This window comes from Jaculus jaculus, chromosome 9 (genome assembly GCF_020740685.1).
Source record: "Jaculus jaculus isolate mJacJac1 chromosome 9, mJacJac1.mat.Y.cur, whole genome shotgun sequence".
Taxonomy (NCBI): domain Eukaryota; kingdom Metazoa; phylum Chordata; class Mammalia; order Rodentia; family Dipodidae; genus Jaculus; species Jaculus jaculus.
Genome location: NC_059110.1, coordinates 85768443 through 85789372, shown reverse-complemented (window position 1 = coordinate 85789372; position 20930 = coordinate 85768443). Strand labels below are relative to the sequence as shown.

Here is a 20930-nt window from a genome sequence, read left to right as displayed (position 1 = left end):
TGGTTTTAAATGGGCACTGGGGAATTGAACCCAAGTTGTTAGTCTCAAGGTAGCCTCAACTTATGGTGATCCTCCTACTTCTGCCTCCTAGAGCTGGGATTAAAAGATGTGTGCCACCATGCCCAGCTTTAGATAAAAAAAAAAAAAAATATATATATATATATATATATATAATTATTTTCCTTTATTTATTTATTTATTTAAGGGGGGGAAGAGGCAGACACACAGAGAGAGAGAAAGAATGGGCACACTAGGCCCTCCTCCAGCCACTGCAAATGAACTCCAGACTCGTGCACCCCCTTATGCATCTGGCTTGTGTGGGTCCTGGGGAATTTAACTGGGATCCTTTGGCTTGGCAGGCAAATGGCTTAACCGCTAAGCCATCCCTCCAGCCCTAGATTAAATACTTTTAACAACTACAAATAGGTCTGGGGAGTTGGCCCCTCAATTAAAAGTACTTGTTTGCAAGCCTGCAGGCTGGAGTTCAACTTTCCAGCATCTAAGCAAAGCCAGATGCAAAATAGCTCATACATCAGTGCAGCTACAGCAGTGGGGAGGTGGAGTTAGGAGAATGTGGAACCTCACAGACTAGCTAGACTGGCAAACGCAAAATGAAGTGGCAAAAATAACTTAGGAGACTGTCACAGGCAGAGTGTGGGGAGAGGACAAACACCCCCAGGTGGTTGTTCGCACACTTCCAAACATGTGCCATGGTGTGCACACGCCCATGCACCCACTCATCATACTGATATACATAAAAGTACAGTCTAATGGTCGTGTGGCTTTTGTGCATGTATATATGACACAATTTTTGTGTCCAGATGTGAATGCCCATGCATATGCTGCAGATTCCAAAGGGAACAATACCCTCCTCTGTCACTCTTTTGCCTTATTTCCTTGAGACAAGGAGTCTGAACTTTTTTTTTCTTTCTTTATATGAGAGTGACAGACAGAGAAAGATGCAGAGAGAGAGAGAGAAAAAATGGGCATGCCAGGGCCTCCAGCCACTGCCAATGAACTCCAGGTGCATGTGCCATCTTGTGTATCTGACTTATGTGGGACCTGGGGAATTGAGATTCAAACTGGGGTCCTTAGGCTTCACAGGCAAGTGCTTAACCACTAAGCCATCTCTCCAGCCCACCCAGCCTTATTTTTTTTTAATTTTTATTTTATTTATTTGAGAGAAAGAGGCAGACAGAAAGAGAGTGGATATGGACATGCCAGGGCTTCCTATCACTGCAAATAAATTCCAGACATATGCACCACTTTGTACATATGGCTTTACATGCATACTGGAAATTGAACCCAGGTCATCAGCTTTCAGGTATGGAAAGCAAACAAGATTTTTTTTTTCCTTTCTTTCTCCCCCCCCCCCCCCCCCCCAGAGGTAGTGTCTCACTCTAGCCCAGGCTGACCTGGAATTCACTATGTAGTCTCAGAGTAGCCTCAAACTCTCGGCAATCCTCCTACCTCTGCCTCCCTAGTGCTGGGATTAAAGGTGTGTGCCACCATGGCTGGCGCAAACGAGTACTTTTAACTGCTGAGCCATCTCACCAGTACATACACACACACACACACACACCATTTTTTTAATTTAAATTTTTAAATTTATTTAAGAGAGAGAAAGATTCAGATAATGAATGGGCATGCCAGGGCCTCTACCCAGTGCAAATGAGCTCCAGGCACATGTGCCACCTTGTGCATCTGGCTTTATGTAGGTACTGGAGAATTGAACTTGGGTCAGCTAGCTTTGTAGGCAAGTGCCTTAACCGCTAAGCCATCTCTCCAGCCCCTGATACGAGTTTTGTTTAAACTGGCTGAACAGTAAAGCCCCAAGGATCCTCTTGTCTCTGCCCTACCCTCAGCATTGGGGTTACAGGTGTTTGTGGTCACATCCAGCTTTTTACATGGTTTTAAGGGAGTAAACTGAGGTCCTCATACTTACACAGCAAGCACTCTTACTCCACTGACCCATCTCCCCTGTGTGCTGCCCCCTTCTTTTTTTACTTTATTTTTTTCCCCCAAGGTAGGGTCTTGCTCTAGCCCATGCTGATCTGGAATTCACTATGTAGTCTCAGGCTAGCCTCGAACTCACAGTGATCCTCCTATCACTGCCACCTTTCCTGGCTTTTTTTTTTTTTAAAGATAAGGTCTCACTATTACTCTGGTTAGCCTGGAGGACTCATGATCACACATGATCAGAAGTGTTGAGATTGCAGACTTGTACTAACTATACCTGGTTTATATGATATAAGTCACACTGTGTTTTCTAGATCTGATTTTGTAGATGATGTCTGTAATGATCATATTCTTGGCAATTTTTAACTTTGCTCACTATTTTTCCTATTTCCCTACAGTAGTTTATGCCAGTGTGGCTTCATTTATACAGATGAACCAAGCATTGGGATAGCAGTATAAAATTAGAATCAGACAGCTGATTGCCCAGCAGGATGCCATCAACTAATAGAGCGGGCAGTCTAAAGGACCCTGAAATTGCAGAGCTCTTCTTCAAAGAAGATCCAGAAAAGCTCTTCACAGACCTCAGAGAAATTGGCCATGGAAGCTTTGGAGCAGTATATTTTGTGAGTATTAAAAGCTTGATGTCAATGATGTCAGAGTGAAAAGTGATAAATAATTTGCTGAGTACTCCGATGTACTCTCAAACCATGTTGCTTACATCAGACATATCCCCATACACCATGCAAATAATCACTTCTACAGAAGAAACCTGCTAGTTCTTTGTTGTTTAACTTAATTCAGTTTCAACATTACCTGGAAATACTGTCTTGAGGGTTTAGCTCCATAACACTGCCTCCAACTAGATAACAGTGGAAAGCCACAGGCTTACTTCTGACCCACCAGCTATAGAACTAGGATCCTACAACCCTTTCCATGGGTTTGATTAATTTGCTAGAGAAGATTAGTGCATTAAGAGAAGCCTATTTATTAACAGGTTTTCTTTTTCTGTTTTAAATTTTATTGACAATTTTTTATGGGGGTGGAGAATTGGCACTCTAGTGCCTCTAGCCACTGCAATTGAATTCCAGATGTGTGTGCCACTGTTGCAGTCCGGTTCGCATTGCTGGTAGAAATCACCCAACCAAGAGTAGCTTCTGGGAAAAAGAGGTTTATTTGGCTTACAGGCTCGAGGGGAAGCTCCACGATGGCAGGGGAAAACGATGGCATGAGCAGAGGGTGGACATCACCCCCTGGCCAACAGAAGATGGACCACAGCAACAGGAGGGTATGCCAAACACTGGCATGGGGAAACTGGCTATAAAGCCCATAAGCCCGCCCCCAACAATACACTCCCTCCAGGAGGCATTAATTCCCAAATATCCATCAGCTGGGGAGCTAGCATTCAGAACACCTAAGTTTATGGGGGACACCTGAATCAAACCACCACAGCCACCTTATGCTATCATCACCTTGTTCAAATGTGTCACCTTGTGTGTCTGACTTACGTGGGTTCTTGGAGTCAAACCTGGGTCCTTGGGCTTTGCAGGCAAGCACATTAACTGCTATGCCATCTCTCCAGCCCAGCAATTTTTCTCTTTGAGGTAGGGTCTCACTCTAGCTGAAGCTGACCTGGAATTCATTATGTAGTCTCAGGCTGGCCTAGAACTCATAGCAATCCTCCTATCTTCTCTGCCTCCTGAGTGCTGGGATTAAAGGTGTGTGCCACCATACTCAGCTTATCTTGCTCTTTCTTTCTTTCTTTCTTTCTTTCTTTCTTTCTTTCTTTCTTTCTCTCTCTCTCTCTCTCTCTCTCTCTCTCTCTCTCTCTCTCTCTCTCTCTTTCTTTCTTTCTTTCTTTCTTTCTTTTTTTTGGTTTTTCAAGGCAGAGTCTCACTCTAGCCCAGGCTGACCTGGAAGTCACTATGGAGTCTCAGGCTGGCACGGGGATCCTCCTACCTCTGCCTTCCAAGTGCTGGGATTAAAGGCGTGCGCCACCACGCCTGGCTTTTATCTTGCTTTTTATTGGTTGTTGGTTATTCTGTAGGCACAGGAATGACTCTGTAAAGCTCTCCTTTTGAAAAGAAGTGCTCATCACTCTACATTAGTAAACAATTGATATTGCAAAAGTTTACTATCTTTTTTTTTTTTTTTTTTTTTTTTTTTGAGCTAGGGTTACACTGTAGCCCAGGCTGACCTGGAATTCACTATGTAGTCTTAGGCTGGCATTGAACTCACAGCTAATGATTCCTCTACCTCTGCCTGTCAAGTGCTAGGATTATAGGTATGCATGCTAAAGACCCTATTCCAATATTTCAAAATGCTTTTTTAAGGTCAACCAGTTGGTCTTTCTTTTTAAAACTTTTTTTAGAAAATATGTTTATTTATTTATTTGGCAGAGAAAGAGAGAGGGAGGGGGGAAGAGAGAGAGGAAAGAGAGAGAGAGGAAATGGGTATGCCAGGGTCTCCAGCCATTGCAAACAAACTCCAGACACATGCCCCCTTGTGCATCTAGCTAAAGTGGGTCCTGGGAAATTGAACCTGGGTCCTTTGGCTTTGCAGGCAAATGCCTTAACCACTAAGCCATTCCTCCAGCCCTAGTCTTTCTGTTTAATCTACCTACTTTGCATATGGCTCTTTTGTTTGTGCACATTAATGAGTCGTGTGCTTTTTCCTTCTTTTTTTGCCAGTTTACTCTGTACAACCTTATCCAACCTTGGAGGGCACATTTCAAGGCTCTTGGTAGATGCCTGAAACTATTAGACCTGTGTCTTTTCTATCTTAACTAAATACTTCTTAAAATTTTTTTGGTTTTTCATAGTAGGGTCTCACTGTAGCTCAGGCTGACCTGGAATTCTCAGGGTGGCCTCAAATTTACAGCAATCCTCCTACCTCTGCCTCCCAAGTGCTGAGATTAAAGGTGTGCATCACCATGCCTGAACACTTATTTACTGTGGCCATAACTTTTGCATTTTATTTTTTTTTAATTTTTTTTTTTTGTTGTTTATTTTTATTCTTCTATTTGAGAGCAACAGAGAGAGAAAGAGGCAGAGAGAGACAGAGAGAGAGAGAATGGGCATGCCAGGGCCTCCAGCCACTGCAAACGAACTCCAGATGCGTGTGCCCCCTTGTGCATCTGGCTAACATGGGTCCTGGGGAATCGAGCCTCAAACCGGGGTCCTTAGGCTTCACAGGCAAGCGCTTAACCGCTAGGCCATCTCTCCAGCCCAACTTTTGCATTTTAAAGTGGAACAGCAAAACTAGCATTAATTTCATTTTACTTTTTTATAATTTTTATGGATAGAAGATTTGTTTTGGGGCTGAGATAGCTTAGTCGTTAAGAGTGCTTTGTGCAAGTATGAGGGCCTAAATTGTCCTGAGAGACAGTACCAGTTTGATCCTCAGGACCCACATAAACTGCTGAGCATAGTCATGCATGTCTGTTATCCCAGTCCTATAGTGGGGCAGAGATGGGAGGATCACTGGAACTCAAAAAAACAAACAAACAAACAAAAAAAACAGCAAGCTCCAGGTGAGTAAGAGAATCCAACTCAAATAAGAACAGGGCACAAGAGCAATGGAAAAGGACCCCTGATGTTCCTCTCTGGCCACCACAAGCAAGCACACGCCACTGTAGGTGAGCTCTTACGGGGTGCCACATGTGCACATGCACATACATACACCACACATAGTCACAAGCCAAAAACAACAACAACAAAAAGATTTGTGGGCTGGAAGGATGGCTTAACAGTTAAGGCGTTTGCCTGCAAAGCCAAAGGTCCCAGGTTCAATTCCCTAGGACTCACATTAGCTAGATGCACAAGGGGGCCCATTCTCTCTCTTTCTCTCCTCCTCCCTCTTTCTCTGTCAAATAAATAACAATAAAACATTTAAAAAATTTTTGTTCTTACTGTAGATCTAGCCATGTCACCATATGGCTTTCAATTAACTTGAGAATTTTGATTATGTCATTTTTTTAAAGATTTTTATTTATTTATTTATTTGAGTGTGACAGAGAGAGAAAGAGGCAGATAGAGAGCAAGAGAGAGAATGGGCACACCAGGGCTTCCAGCCACTACAAACGAACTCCAGATGCGTGCGCCCCCTTGTGCATCAGGCTAACGTGGGTCCTGGGGAATCAAGCCTCGAACTGGGGTCTTTAGGCTTCACAGGCAAGCGCTTAACTGCTAAACCATCTCTCCAGCCCTCATTTTTTAAAAAATATATATTTTAGCCGGGTGTGATGGTGCACACCTTTAATCCCAGCACTCGGGAGGCAGAGGTAGGAGGATCGCTCTGAGTTCAAGGCCACCCTGAGACTCCATAGTGAATTCCAGGTCAACGTGGACTAGAGTGAGACACTACCTCGAAAAACAAAAAAAACAGTGTGTGTGTGTGTGTGTGTGTGTGTGTGTGTGTGTGTGTGTGTGTATACACACACACAATTTATTTGAGAGAGGGGGAGAGAGAATGGGCACGCCAGAGCCTCCAGCCACTGCAAACAAACTCCAGATGCATGCACCCCCTTGTGCATCTGGCTTCCGTGGTTCCTAGAGAGTCAAACCAGGATCCTTTGGCTTTGCAGTCAAATGCCTTAACTGCTAAGCCATCTCTTCAACCCCTTATGTCACATTTTTACTTAAAGGTTTTCCTTCCTTCTTCCTCCTCCCTTTCTCTTTCTTTTTTCTTCATCCTTCTTTCTTCCTCCTTCCTCCTTTTTCCTTCCTCCTCCTTTTCCTCCACCACTTCCTCCCTCCTTCCTTTTTGTTTTAAATTATTTTGTTGTTTATTTTTATTTATTTATTTGAGAGCGACAGAGAGAGAAAGAGGCAGATAACTAGTGAGAGAGAGAATGGGTGCACCAGGGCCTCCAGTCACTGCAAACAAGCTCCAGATGCATGCACTCCCTAATGCATCTGGCTTATGTGGGTACTGGAGAGTGGAGCCTTAAACCAGGGACCTTAGACTTCACAGGCAAGTGCTTAATCACTAAGCCATCTCTCTAGCCCCTTCCTTCTTTTTTTTTTTTTTTTTCCTTTTTTTTCTCCTCTTTTTCGTTTTTTTTTTTCAAGGTAGGGTCTTACTATAGTACAGGCTAACCTGGAACTCATGCTGTTCCAGACTGGTCTTGAACTCACAGCAATCCTCCTGCCTTTGCCTTTGGAGTGCTGGGATTAAAGGTACATGCCACCACACCTAGCTTGATATTCTCCACCCCCTTTCCACCTCTGTCACCTGCCAAGGTAAGGTCTCTCTCTAGCCTAGGATGACCTGGAATTCACTATGTAATTTCAGGCTACACTTGAACTCATGGAGATCTCCTTATCTTTGCCTCACAAGTGCTGTTTTGATTATTCTTTTTAAAAATTGATTTAGGACCCCTTAATTTCATATGAGTTGGAGAACTGGCTTTTACATTTCTGCACAGAATAAAATTTCATTAGATTGTCTCCGTTTTTTGTTGTTGTTGTTTTGTTGTTGTTTTCCGAAGTTGACCTGGATTTTACTATATAGTCTCAGGGTGGCCTCGAACTCACAGTTATCCTCCTACCTCTGCCTGCCAAGTGCTGGGATTAAAAGCATGCGCCACCACTCCCGGCTGTCTCTTCATTTTTATTGTTCAGGGTTTTTTGTTTGTTTGTTTACTTCTATTTCTTTATTTTAAAGTGACAGTCAGAGAAAGAGGCAGAGAGAGAGAGACAGAATGGGCACATTAGGGCCTCCAGCCACTACAAACGAACTCCAGATGCATGCACCACCTTGTGCATCTGGCTTATGTGGGTCCTGAGGAATCAAACCTAGGTCCTTTGGCTTTGCAGACTAACACCTTAACCACTAAGCCATCCCTCCAGCCCTGCAAGCAGTACCTTTAACTAACTGCTGAGCCATATCTCTAGCCCTATTTATTTATTTACTTATTTTTAATATTTATTGATGAGAGACAGGCACCAGGGCCTCTAGCCACTGCAACTGAACACCTGATACATGAATCACTTTGTACATCTGGCTCAATGTGGTATTGGGGAATGGAAATCAAGTCCTTAGGTTTTGCAGGCAAGCACCTTAACCACTGAACCATCTCTCCAGCTCCCTGTTTAGGGTCCCCCCTCCCCGAGATTTGGTCTCATTTTAGCCCAGGAATTCATTATGTAGTCTCAGGGTGGCCTTGAACTCACAGCAAACCTCCTACTTCTGCCTCCTGAGTGCTGGGATTAAAGGTATGTGTCACCACACCCAGTTAAATATATATTTTTTTTTATTAGTTTAGTTTTTTTTTTTTTGTTTTTTTTTTTTAAGGTAGGGTTTCACTCTAGCTCAGGCAGACCTGAAATTCACTGTGTAGTCTCAGGGTGACCTCGAACTCACGGCAATCCTTCTACCTCTGCTTCCCAAGTGCTGGGATCGCGCCACTATACCCGTCTTCAAATTTTTTTTTTTTTCTTGGTTTTTCGAGGTAGGGTCTCACTCTGGTCCAGGCTGACCTGGAATTAACTCTGTAGTTTCAGGGTGGCCTTGAACTCATGGTGATCCTCCTACCTCTGCCTCCCGAGTGCTGGGATTAAAGGCGTGCGCCACTACGCCTGGCATTCAAAATATTTTTTTTAATGTATAGCACATGTATACCCACACAAATATGAACACATATATGAGTACAGTAAAACAAAGTTCTTATAACATATCTCTGAATGTTTAATAATTAGCAGTAGAGATTATAATATATTAAAAGAAATGCTCTAACCTGGCTGTGGTGGCACATGCCTTTAATCCCAGCGCTTAGGAGGCAGAGGTAGAAGGATTGTTGTGAGTGCAAGGCCACCCTGAGACTACATAGTGAGTTCCAGGTCAGTCTAGGCTAGAGTGAGATCCTACCTTGAAAATCAAAAAAAAAAAAAAAAGCTCTAATCATACCAGTCAGCATGACTACCTTGTCAGGGAACTGGTGTCATAGTATGTATTTGAAACCAAATCAGAGAGTTGTATATATAGTAGGATCCTTTTCTGAAGATGCAAGGAAGATAAACATTATCATACTTTCTAGTACCTTAAATAGAACCAACGTGAAATCAGTAGATAGGGCTTGGATAAAGAAATAAAAACACCACAGAGAGCATTGGCTTAAGAAACAAGTAGCTTGCTAACAAATGTGACAGACCACATTTGACCTTTAACAGAGTCATTTGCTTTCTTTGTAAAAGTTGGGGAATTTTGTCAGCTATTGTTCAGTTTTAAAAATGGAATGTAGGGCTGGAGAAATGGCTTAGCAGTTAAGGTGTTTTCCTGCAAAGCCTAAGGGCTCATGTTCATCTCTCCAGATCCCACATAATCCAGATACACAGGTGGCACACATGCCTGGAGTTTCATTGCAGTGGCTGCACATCCTGGTGCACCAGTTCTCTCTCTTACTGATATTAAAAAATAATGGTGGGCTAGAGAGATTGCTTAGTGGTTAAGGCACTTGCCTGTGAAGCCAAGGACCCAGATTTGATTCTTCATGTCCCACATAAGCCAGATGCACATGGTGGCACATGATTCTGGAGTTCATTTGCAGTGTCTAGAGGCCCTAGTGTGCCTTTTCTCTTTCCTCATCTCTAATAAATTAATACAAATAAACTTTAAAGAAAACAATGGAATGTAATACTTACTTATTTCCTACTGTACAAGTATATTAATCTATGTTTGTTGCAGTCAGGTTCACATTATTGGCAGAAAATACCTGACCAAGAACAGCTTGTGGGGGGAAAAAAAAGGGATTTATTTTGGTTTATAGACTTGAGGGGAAGCTCCGTGATGGCAAGGGAAAAAATTGGCATGAGGAGAAGGTGGATCTGTCCAACATTAGGTGAACAACAGCAGTGGGATAGTGTGCCAAACATTGGCAAGGATCAGCTAGTTATAATACCCATAAGCCTGCTGCCAACAATACATTACCTCTAGGAAGCTTCAGTTGTCAAATTGCCACCAGCTGGGGACCTAGCATTCAGAACACACATGTTTATGGGGGACACCTGAATCAAACCACCACACTGTTTGTTTGTTTGTTTGTTTGTTTTTAGAGAGAAAGAATTGGTGTGCCAGGGCCTCTAGCCACTGTAATTGAACTCCAGATATGTGTGCCACCTTGCGCACTTGCATCAGTTTGTGCATCTGACTTAACTGCTAAGCTATCTCTTTAGCTCTTCTATGTTCTTGTATTTTTTATTTTTGTTCATTTTTATCTATTTATGTGAGAGCGACAGACAGAGAGAGAAAGAAGTAGATGAGAGAGAAAATAGGTGCGCTGGGTCCTCTAGCCACTGCAAACAAACTCCAGACATGTGCACCCCCGTATGCATCTGGCTAATGTGGGTCCTAAGGAATTGAGCCTCAAACCAGGTCCTTAGGCTTCATAGGCAAATGCTTAACCCGCTAAGCCATCTCTCCAGCCCCAGAGAGATAGAGAGAATTGGCACATTAGGACCTCAGCCACTGAAATCGAACTCCAGACACTTGTGCCACTTAGTGGGCATGTGCAGCCTTGCACTTTTGCCTCACCTTTGCACATCTGACTTACATGGAACCTGGAGAGTTGAATGTGGGTCCTTAGGCTTTGCAGGCAAGTGTCTTAACTTCTAAGCCATCTCTCCAGCCCTCTATATTCTTTTTTAAAAATATTATTTATTTATTTATTTGCAAGCAGAGAGAGCGAGAGCGAGCAAGAGAGAATGGATGTGCCAGGCCCTCTAGGCACTGTGCACTCCAGATGAGCTCCAGATGCATGCACCACCTTGTGTATCTGGCTTTACGTGGATATTGGGGAATTGAACCTGGGTCCTTTGGCTTTGCAGGCAATCGCCGTAACTGCTGAGGCATCTCTCCAGCCAATTATGTTCTATGTTTTTGTTTTTGTTTTTGAGGTAGTGTCTCACTCTAGTCCAGTCTAACCTGAAATTCACAATGTAATCTCAGGGTGGCCTTGAACTCACAGCGATCCTCCTGCCTCTGCCTCCCGAGTGCTGGGATTAAAGGCATGCACCACCATGCCCGGCTTATATTTTTATTTTTATTTAGTTATTTATTTTAAATTTTTTTTCTCAATTTTTATTAACATTTTCCATGATTATAAAAAGTATCCCATGGTAACACCTTCCCTCCCTCCCCCCCCTTATATTTTAATTTTGAGAGAGCAAGAGGGTGAGAATTGTTATGCCAGGGCCTTAGCCACTGCAAACGAACTCCAAATGCATGTGTCACTTTGTGCATCTGGTTTATTTGGGTTCTGGGGAGTTGAGCCTCTGTCTTTAGACCTTGCAGGCAAACTCCTTAACGGCTAAGCCATCTTCCACCCCTATTTATTTATATTTTGAGAAGATTCTCATGCTGTAGATTACAGCTGTAAGTCACCATGCTTCACTTCATTTGTGAATGCCATATCCATAATATAGTAGAAATAAATAAGACTCAAGAGATTCCTCAGTGGGAGGCAGAGACAGGAGAATTTCACAGATTAGTCTAGTGAAAGCTACCTATCGAGGTTGTCTGGGCTAGAAAAATGGCTCAGGAATAAACGTGCTTGCATGAAAAACCTAATGACCCAAGTTCATTTCCTCAGTACACATGTAAAACCAAGTCCACAAGGTGGCTCCTGCATCTCTAGTTGGTTTGCAGGAGCTGGAGGATCTTAGGATCCATTCTGTTTATCTCTCTTCTCTCTATCTCTGCTTTCAGATAAATAAATTAAAATGTTAAAAAAAAAAAAAAAAGACTGCTTCAAACAATGTGGAAGGCAAGGACCAATGACCAAAATTGTCTTCTGATCTCCTTATGTGTACCGAGGCATGTGCACACATCCACACTCTCTCATACACACCCCAAAGTGTTTAAGCAATTTATTCATCTCCATATCCTTTATGCTATCCCTTCTCCTTCCCCTATACTCTCCTCCCGTCCTCTTCCCACTCCTCTTCAGACATTCTCACTGTATTAGTCTGGCTGGCCTTGCTTGAACTTATTTTGTATTCCAGACTGGCATCAAACACACAGTGCTCTTGCCTTAGCTCTTAAGAGTAGAAATTAACAGATGTGTATTACTTCCACAGTTTGTGGCTTAAAAAGTTTTTGCCCTCTATTTTAAATAGTCTTTTTAAAAAGTTTTTGGGTTTTTTGTTTGTTTGTTTTTGTTTTTGGTTTTCAAGGTAGAGTCTCTGGCTCAGGCTGACCTGGAATTAATTATGTAGGCCCAAGGTGGCCTCGAACTCATGGCAGTCCTACCTTTGCCTCCCAAATGCTGGGATTAAAGGTGTGCACCACCACGCCTGGCTCATTGACATCTTTTGTACATACACACCAGTATACCATAATCATAATCTTCTCATGCCACTCTTTTTCGTCCTTCTCCTCTCCCCCTTTCACTGTACCCCTTCTTTCCAACTAGTCCCTGTTCTATTTTGATGTTATCATTTTTTATTTTAAATATACTTCCATCTAGAATATACAAATGACTCTTAGAACTCAATAATTAAGATGTCTAATTTAGTCTTTAATCCTGGCAGAGGTAGGAAGATCACTGTGAGTACCAGGGCAGCCTAGAACTAGAGTAAGTTGCAGGTCAGCCTGGGTTAGAACAAGATCCTACCTCAAAAAAACAAAAATAAGGGATGGAGAAATGGTTAAGGTGCTTGCCTGAAAAGCCTAAGGTCCCAGGTTCAATTCCCCAGTACCTATGAAAGCCAGATGCACATGGTAGCCCATGCATCTGGAGTTTATTTGCAGTGGCTAGAGGTCCTGGCATGCCCCTTCTCTCTCCCTCCCTCTCTCTCCTTTCTTTCTCTGTCTGTCTCAAATAAATTTTTTAAAAAGATAAAAAATACTTGAAGCCAGGCATGGTGGCGCATGCTTTTAATCCCAGCACACGGGAGGCAGAAGTAGGAGGATCAAGGAGAGTTCGAGGCCAGCCTGAGACTACATAGTGAGTTCCAGGTCAGCCAGAGCTAGAGTGAGACCCTACCTCCAACACCCCCCCCACAAAAAATTGAGATTTACAAATTCATGTTATAGGATACTTATAAACAGTAAAATGGTAACTGTAGCGAAAAAGATGAGCTTATCTGTTACCTCACAGGTACCTTTTATATGTCACAGGAGATGCTAAAACCTACTTATTTATAAGTCACTAATATAATATAATATTTGGTTGTTTGTGGGTAGTTGAGGTATAGTCTTGCTGTTGCCCAGGCTGGCCTGGAATTCACTATGTAGTCTTCAGGGTGGCCTTGAACTCACAGCAATCCTTCTATCTCTGCCTCCCGAGTACTGGGATTAAAGGCATGCACCACCATGCCTCTCACAATGCAGTTTTATTTACTGTACTTTTTGTTCGTCTTACATATTTGATATTTTGTATCCTTTAACTTACATCTTCCCTATTTCTTGTACCACTAAAGTAATTTTATAGTGTGTGTGTGTTTGTGCTTGTGTTTGCAAGCATCTATGTTTTCAAAGAAATGATTCCCCAGATTCATTTTATTGATTATTTATAGTGGTCTTTGTGTGTTTCTTCTTTTTAAAGGCACGAGATGTACGTACCAATGAAGTGGTGGCCATCAAGAAAATGTCTTATAGCGGAAAGCAGTCTACTGAGGTAGGTTAAAGTTTACAATCTTAAATGTGTCTTAGTGAATTTTTTTTTCACCGATAGTACCCATATAACTACTACCCAGAGTGATGAACAAAATGTTAGTGATATACTAAAGGTTGACCAACTGTGTTTTGCTTTTACATTTTTTTTCTTCTTTTTTTTTTTTTTTTTTTTTGTTTGTTTTTTCAAGGTAGGGTCTTACTGTAGCCCAGGCTGACCTGGAATTCACTATGTAGTCTCAGGATGGCCTCGAACTCACTGTGATCTTTCTATCTCTGCCTCCCAAGTGCTAGGATTAATGGTGTGTGCCTCCATGCCTGGCTTGCTTTTACTTTTTTTTTTTCAAGCTAGGGTCTCACTCTAGCCCAGGATGATCTGGAATTCACTATGTATTCTCAGGGTGGTCTTGAACTCACGGCGGTCCTCCTACCTCTGCCTCCCTAGTGTTGGGATTAAAGGTGTGTGCCCACCACACCTGACTTTTCCTTTACTTTTTAAAGCTGTGGTTCTGTGTTTATCTTGGAGGAAATATTGGATATAAGTATTTGACAGTAAATCATTTAAAATGATTAAGAAATTATTTTGTATTTTAAACTTTATTCAACAGATAGTGTGTAGTAATTTGGGAAAGTGAAACTGTGCTGTACTGTATTTTAATTTACTAATATTGTTTATTTATATTTATCCTAGTTAATTATGTTTATAAAATAATTTTTTTTTTTGAGGTGGGGTCTCATGCTAGTCCAGTCTAACCTGGAATTCACTGTTTAGTCTCAGGGTTGCCTCAAACTCACAGCAATCCACCTACTTTTGCCTCCTAAATTCTGGGATTAAAGGCATGAGTCACCTCGCCCAGCTTAAAATGTAATTTTGTAAATCTGGGGTTTCTACTAGTCTTTCAAAAACTGACAATTTGGGGCCAGAGAGATGGCCTAGTAGTTAAGGCTTTTGCCTGTGAAGCCTAACGACCCAGTTTCAATTTCCCCTGTACCTACATAAGCCAGATGCACATGGTGGTGCATGCATCTGGAGTTTGTTTGAAGTGGCTAGAGGCTGGTGTGCCCGTTCTCTCTCAAATAAATAAAATAATTTAAAAAACTAATAATTTTTTTTTCACAGTTTCTATTTTTTCTTTAATGTATACATCATGGTACATATACACAAGGTTTATAGTTTACGTCATTCAAACTGGTACATGATACCCAGAGAACACTTCCAGTCTCTTGAAATGTGAACTTTTAGAAGTCTGTGTTAAAGTCGTAAGCATCATCATCCAGTTTAGGCATTTGATCCAAGACTAAAGATACAGCACATGCTGCACCTGTTGTAGATTCCTCAGGCACTGGCTCCCTTGTCTCCTCTATAGGGACCATGTCTGAGATCTCTGCATCAACTTGTTCACCATCAGCACTTTGTTGGTCACTGATAATGTCATTGTCATCGTCACCCCCCTTTTGTTTGCATGTTCTCTGCCTTGGCAATTCTTCAGGTATATCCTTTTCCTCTATTATTCCATTTGTCATGCCAGAAGATTGGAAAGGGATGCTATTGGCTAAGTGAGGGCTCCTGATGACTTGTATGCTGCACAAATTATTCTTTTCTAGTTCTTCTAGATTAAGGCCCCTCTTCATGTTGGCCGTTACACTCTCATTAACATGTGAAGAAGGAGTCCAGGATGCAGGGGGGCGGCAATAGTAACCTAATGAGGCACCTGTCCATTCAGACCACAGCACTTTAGCAGCAGCTTCAACGTTAGGGCTTCCACCTTTCTGCTGCAGACCTCTTCTCTGAGCAAACTTAGTAAAAAATTCCAGAGAATTCTTATATTCTGGGACATTGTATTTTAGTACCACCTGTCGCTTATCAGCCTGGGACAGGATGGCACTAGCAGCCTCCACTGGCTTGAGTACTTCAATGCTGGCTGGGCTTCGCAGAGCAAGTGCAGCAGCAGAGTTCTGTGGTGAGATGATGATCCCTGGGCTATCAAGGACTGTGATCTGCTTGTCCAAGGGGACAACCTGCATGGTCCTTGTAAGTCCCATGGGTACACCAACACTACATATCCGCTCCTGTTTCAAGCTATTAATGATGCTGCTTTTCCCCACATTTGGGAAACCAATCACTCCAACTTGAATAGCTTTTCCACAGGTCTCCTGAAAACCTTCAAGGAGTTTCCAAAGGGCTTCTTTGCCAAAGCAGAATTTGCCTTTGAATGGTACAGTTTCTTCTTCCTTACCTTGGTCATCTTCCCTTTGTCTCTTAGATGTGTGGAGGCTTTAAACACCACTGCTGGCAATTCTTTATTCAAATAATTTAGCCAATTCTCCAAATTCTCTTTTGGTACCAGATCTGACTTATTCAATACAAGTACCAGCTTCTTAAGTCCACTCTGGACAATAGCCTCTTCTACCTGAGGACATCTGCAACCAAGAGGATCTCTGGCATCCAAAACCTCCAGCACAACATCTGAGGCCTCAATCACCTTTTTAAGCTCCTGACAATGTGTTTTCTTTGGATTCTGCTTGCTTAACTTGGCTTTCTTACTGCTGCGCTCTCCAACTTCTTCCTCAGGCTCCACATTAGACTGCTCATCCACAGGCTGAATTTCAAGTTTTCTTTTCTTTTTCTTTCTGCCTATCAAGTTTCTGCTGCTGTTTTAGTTCTTCAAGCTGCTGTTTCCTTAGCTCAGCTTCCCGAAGAAGAGCCTCTTTAAACGGAGAACTATTCGGAACTCCTGGGTCTTTCCTACACTTCTTGTGACCCCGTTTTTTAGCCTCTTTCCTCAGTTTTCGATGGTGCTCTCGAACTCGGCCTCTTCATGTCGACTGCGGACCCTCGGGTGGCAGAGCAGAGAGCAGCGCTTCCGTAGGAGCCACGTGCGAACTCAAAACTGATAATTTTTAAAATGTTTTATTTATTTTGAAATTGGAAGAAAGAGAAAAAGAGAGGGAGAGAGAGAGAATGGGAGTGCCAGGAACTTCAGCCTGTGGCGAACAAACTCCAGATGCATGTGCCCCCTTCCCCTTGTGTGACATTGCACACTTGTATCACTGTGAGTCTGGCTACGTAGGATCTGGAGATTTGAACAAGAGTTCATAGGCTCCCCTTTCAGCGCCTTAACCACTAAGCCATCTCTCCAGTTCCTGATAAGGTTTTAATTATGGTAAACCGCTTACAATATTTTTAAGTGTATGGTTCAGAAAATTAAGTACATTCACTTTGTTGCAACCATTACCACCATCTTCCAGAACTTTTCATCTTTCTACATGAAAGTAATATGCAATAATTTCCTATTCCAACACCCAGGTCATAGCAATTACACTATACTCTTTTGGTTTGCATGAATTTAACTACGTTAGGCTCTTTATCAGAGTGAAATTATTTAGTACTTGTTCACTTGTTACATAACATAATGCCCTCAAAGTTCATATACATTGGAGCATGTGTTAGAATTTTCTATCTAGGGCTGGAGTCATGGCTTAGCATTTAAGGTGCTGCCTGTGAAGTCTAAGGACCCAGGTTTGATTCTCCAGGACTCTTGTAAGCCAAGTGCACATGGTGGCGCATGCATCTGGAGTTTGTTTGCAGTGTTTAGAGGGCCTGGGGCGCCCATTGTCTTTATCTGCCTCCCCACCCCAATAAATAAATGAATACAAATAAAAATAAAGGGGCTGGAGAGATGCTTTAGCAGTTAAGGCGCTTGTCTTAGAGTAAGGTTCTACTCCCCAGAACTCACATAAGGTAGACACACAAGGTCACGCATGCACACAAGATGGCGTATGCTTCTAGAGTTCTATTGCAGTGGCTAGATGCCCTGGCATGCCAATTCTCTCTCTCTCTCTCTCTCTCTCTCAAATAAATAAATAAAATATAGAATTTTCTTTCTTTGTTTTTTTGTTTTGGTTTTTCAAGGTAGGATCTATCTCTAGGCCAGGCTTACCTAGAATTCATTATGCAGTCTCAGGGTGGCCTTGAACTCATAGTGATCCTCCTACTTGTCCCTCCCTAGTGCTGGGATTAAAGGCGAGTGTTACCACACTGAGCAGAACTTTCTTTTTTTTAAATTTAATTTAGTTTTTTATTTTTAAATTTTTATTTGTTTATTTGCAAGCAGAGATTGAGAGAGAGGTAGGAGAGACAATGGGCACTCTAGGGCCTCTAGCCACTGCAAATGAGCTCCAGATGCATGTGCCCTTTGTGCATCTATCTGGTTTATGTGGGTCCTGGAGAATCGAACCTAGGTCATTGGCTTCACAGGCAAACGCCTTAACTGCTAAGCCATTTCTCCAGACCCATTTTTTGTTTTTTTGAGGTAGGATCTCACTCTGGCAGGCGGACCTGGAATTCACTGTGTAGTCTCAGGATGTCCTCAAACACAGTGATCCTTCTACCTCTTACCTCTGCCTCCTGTGTGCTGGGATTAAAGGCGTGTGCCACCATGCTTGGCTCAGAATTTTACTGTTTTATTTTTAAAGATTTTATTTTTATTTATTTATTAGAGATAGAAGGGGAAAGAGAGTGAGAATGGCATGCCAGGGCCTCTAGCAACTGCAAACAAACTCCAGACACATATGCAACCATGTGCATCTGTCTTACTTGGGACCTGGAGAATCAAACCGAGGTCCTTAGGCTTCACAGGCATGTGCCTTAAACGCTCAGCCATCTCTCCAGCCCAGAATTTTACTTTTTTTAAGACTAAAAAATATTCCATTTTATGTATATGTATTGCATCTATCTTTTTTTTTTTTTGAGGTAGGGTCTTACTCTAGCCCAGGCTGACCTGGGATTTACTATGGAGTCTCAGGGTGGCTACCTCCTGCCTCTGCCTCCCAGTACTGGGATTAAAGCCGTGCATCTATCTTTTTGTTGTTGTGGTGGTGGTGGTTTGTTTTTTGTTTTTCAAGGTAGGCTTTCACTATAGGGCAGGTTGACCTGGAATTTACTATGTAGTCTCAGAGTGGCCTTGAATTCATGATCCTCCTATCTCTGCCTCCAGTGCTAGGATAAAAGGTGTGCACCACCATGTCTGGCTACATCTATCTTTACATATACTTATACTGTACATTTACTGTCAAACCATCTAAGTAATACAGAGAGTTATGTTTCTTTAACCTTTTGGCTGATGTCAGTAATACTATTAGGAGTGTGCAAATACTGCTTTGAGCCCTTGTTTTCAGTTCTTTTGGTTATAGGACCAGAGGTGGAATTGCTGAATTAGTTTAAAAGATTTTGCTTTCCTAGTTTGTTTGAATTGATATCCTATGGTAAATATTGGTTTTGAGACGATCACACTATAGGTATGATACTATTATGGTTATATCCTTATTCTCTCATTTTGATATCTAAAAACTGATATTTTGGGGAGGTTAATTTTATTCAGCATTGCATTAAGGACAAATTTTTAGGACTAGCTTTCACAGGGTAACATATTGATCATGCGTTATTTATTTATTTTGGTTTTCCGAGGTAGGGTCTCACTCTCTAGCTCAGGCTGACCTGGAATTCATTATGTAGTCTCAGGCTGACGTCAAACTCAGTGATCCTCATAGCTCTGCCTCCGTGTGTGGACATGTGCATATACAGGCAGGGGAACAATCTGAGGTGCCACTCTTCAGGAATACTATCTGTCTTCTTTTTAAAAAAAATTTTTCATTTATTTGAGAGTGATAGAGAAAGAGGCATAGAGAGAGAGAGAGACAGAGAGAGAATGGGCATGCCAGGGCTTCCAGCCACTGCAGACGAACTCCAGATGTGTGCGCCCCCTTGTGCATCTGGCTAACGTGGGTCCTGGGGAATTGAGTCTCTAACCGGGTTCCTTAGGCTTCATAGGCAAGCACTTAACCACTAAGCCATCTCTCCAGCCCCCATCTGTCTTCTTCAGGATCATTTATTGGCCTGGAACTTGCCAGTTAGGTAAGTCTGGCTACCCAGTGAGCCTCAAAGACCTCTCTAGCACTAGAGTTTCAAGCATGATCTTTCATGCCTGCTATTTTTTTTTTTGTATTAAATATTTTATTTATTTATAAGGAGAGAGAAAGAATGAGAATGGGCATGCCAGGTTCTCCTGCCACTGCAAATGAACTCCAGACACATGCAGCACTGTGCATCTGGGTTTAGATAGGTACTGGGAATCAAACCCAGGCTTTGTCAGGCTTTGCAAGCAAGTGTGTTAAACACAGAGCCATCTCTCCAGCCTTGCCTTGGCTTGCTCTTCTTTTTTCTTACTTAGAGAGAGAGAGAGAAAGAGATTGATTGATTGATTGATTGATTGAGAATGGGCCCTCAGCCACTGCAAAAACACTCCAGACACATGTGCCACCTTGTGCATTTGGCTTTATGTGGGTACTGGGCAACAAAAATCACCATCTATCAGTATTCACAAACAAGTGCCTTTAACTCCTGAGCTATCTGTCCAGCTCCTTCCTTCCCAGCCTGCCTACAATACCAGCTCCAGGGAGGCAGAGACAGGGGATCCACAGAGCAATCAGGCTAGCAAGATTAGCTGAATTGTTGAGCCTTGGGTTCAAGTGAGACCAGACCCTGCCACAGCGTATAAGATGTGGAGAACAAATGGAGCAGACATCTGACATAATCTCTGGCTTTCACATGCATATGCCTACATGTTTACCTGCATACATGTGCGTAAACATATACATACTTGTCTTCACACCATAAAGGTGTGAAGAAAAGAAAAGGGCTGGATAGATGACTCAATGGTTAAGGTGGTTGCCTGCAAAGCCTAAGGGCCAGGGTTTGATTCCCCAGTACTCATAAAAAGCCAGATGCATATGGTAGCGCATATGTTTGGAGTTTGTTAATAGTAGCTGAGGGCCCTGGCATGTCCATTCTCCTATCTGTCTCTTTCTCTCTCAAATAAATTTTATTTAAAATATATATGCATATGTATATAAGTATATATATATTTTTTTTTTCCTCAGGTAGGGTCTCACTCCAGCCCAGGCTGACCTGGAATTCACTATGTAGTCTCAGGGTAGCCTTGAACTCATAGCATTCCTCCTACCTCTCTGCCTCTTGAGTGCTGTGATTAAAGGTGTGGTGGCTTTATTTAAAATATTTATTTTTTTGACAGAGAGAAGCAGCAGCAGAGAGAGAAAATGTATGGGCATACCAGGGCTTCTAGTTACTGCAAAAAAAAACTCCAGATGCATGTGCCACCTTGTGCATCTGGCCTATATGGGTACTGGGGAATTGACCCTGCCTGGGTCCTTGGGCTTTGCAGGCAAGCTCCTTAGCCTTTAAACCATCTCTCCAGCCCTCAAATAAATTTTTTAAAAATTGAAAAAGGGCTAGGGAGATTGCTCAGTGGTTAAAGACACTTGCTTGCAAAGCACACCAGTCC

General features: G+C 42.4%; 2 protein-coding genes across 4 annotated transcripts in view; one reads left to right on the top strand and one right to left on the bottom strand.

Annotated features, from left to right (window-relative positions):
* The window catches only part of Taok1 (TAO kinase 1), a 183879-nt gene that overhangs the window by 82875 nt on the left and 80074 nt on the right, over positions 1-20930 (top strand). For all 3 annotated transcript variants that reach the window (XM_045158532.1, XM_045158530.1, XM_045158531.1), the window contains 2 exons: positions 2358-2582; positions 13502-13573. In XM_045158532.1, coding sequence (XP_045014467.1) covers positions 2451-2582; positions 13502-13573 — 204 coding nt within the window. In that variant the 5' untranslated portion in view covers positions 2358-2450. The remainder of the gene's footprint in view (positions 1-2357; positions 2583-13501; positions 13574-20930) is intronic.
* Positions 14686-20208, bottom strand: LOC105944718 (guanine nucleotide-binding protein-like 3). Its single transcript, XM_012950974.2, is given in 4 exon segments — positions 14686-15791; positions 15794-16194; positions 16196-16382; positions 20199-20208. Coding segments are annotated over 4 exon segments (1581 nt in total). The 3' UTR covers positions 14686-14808.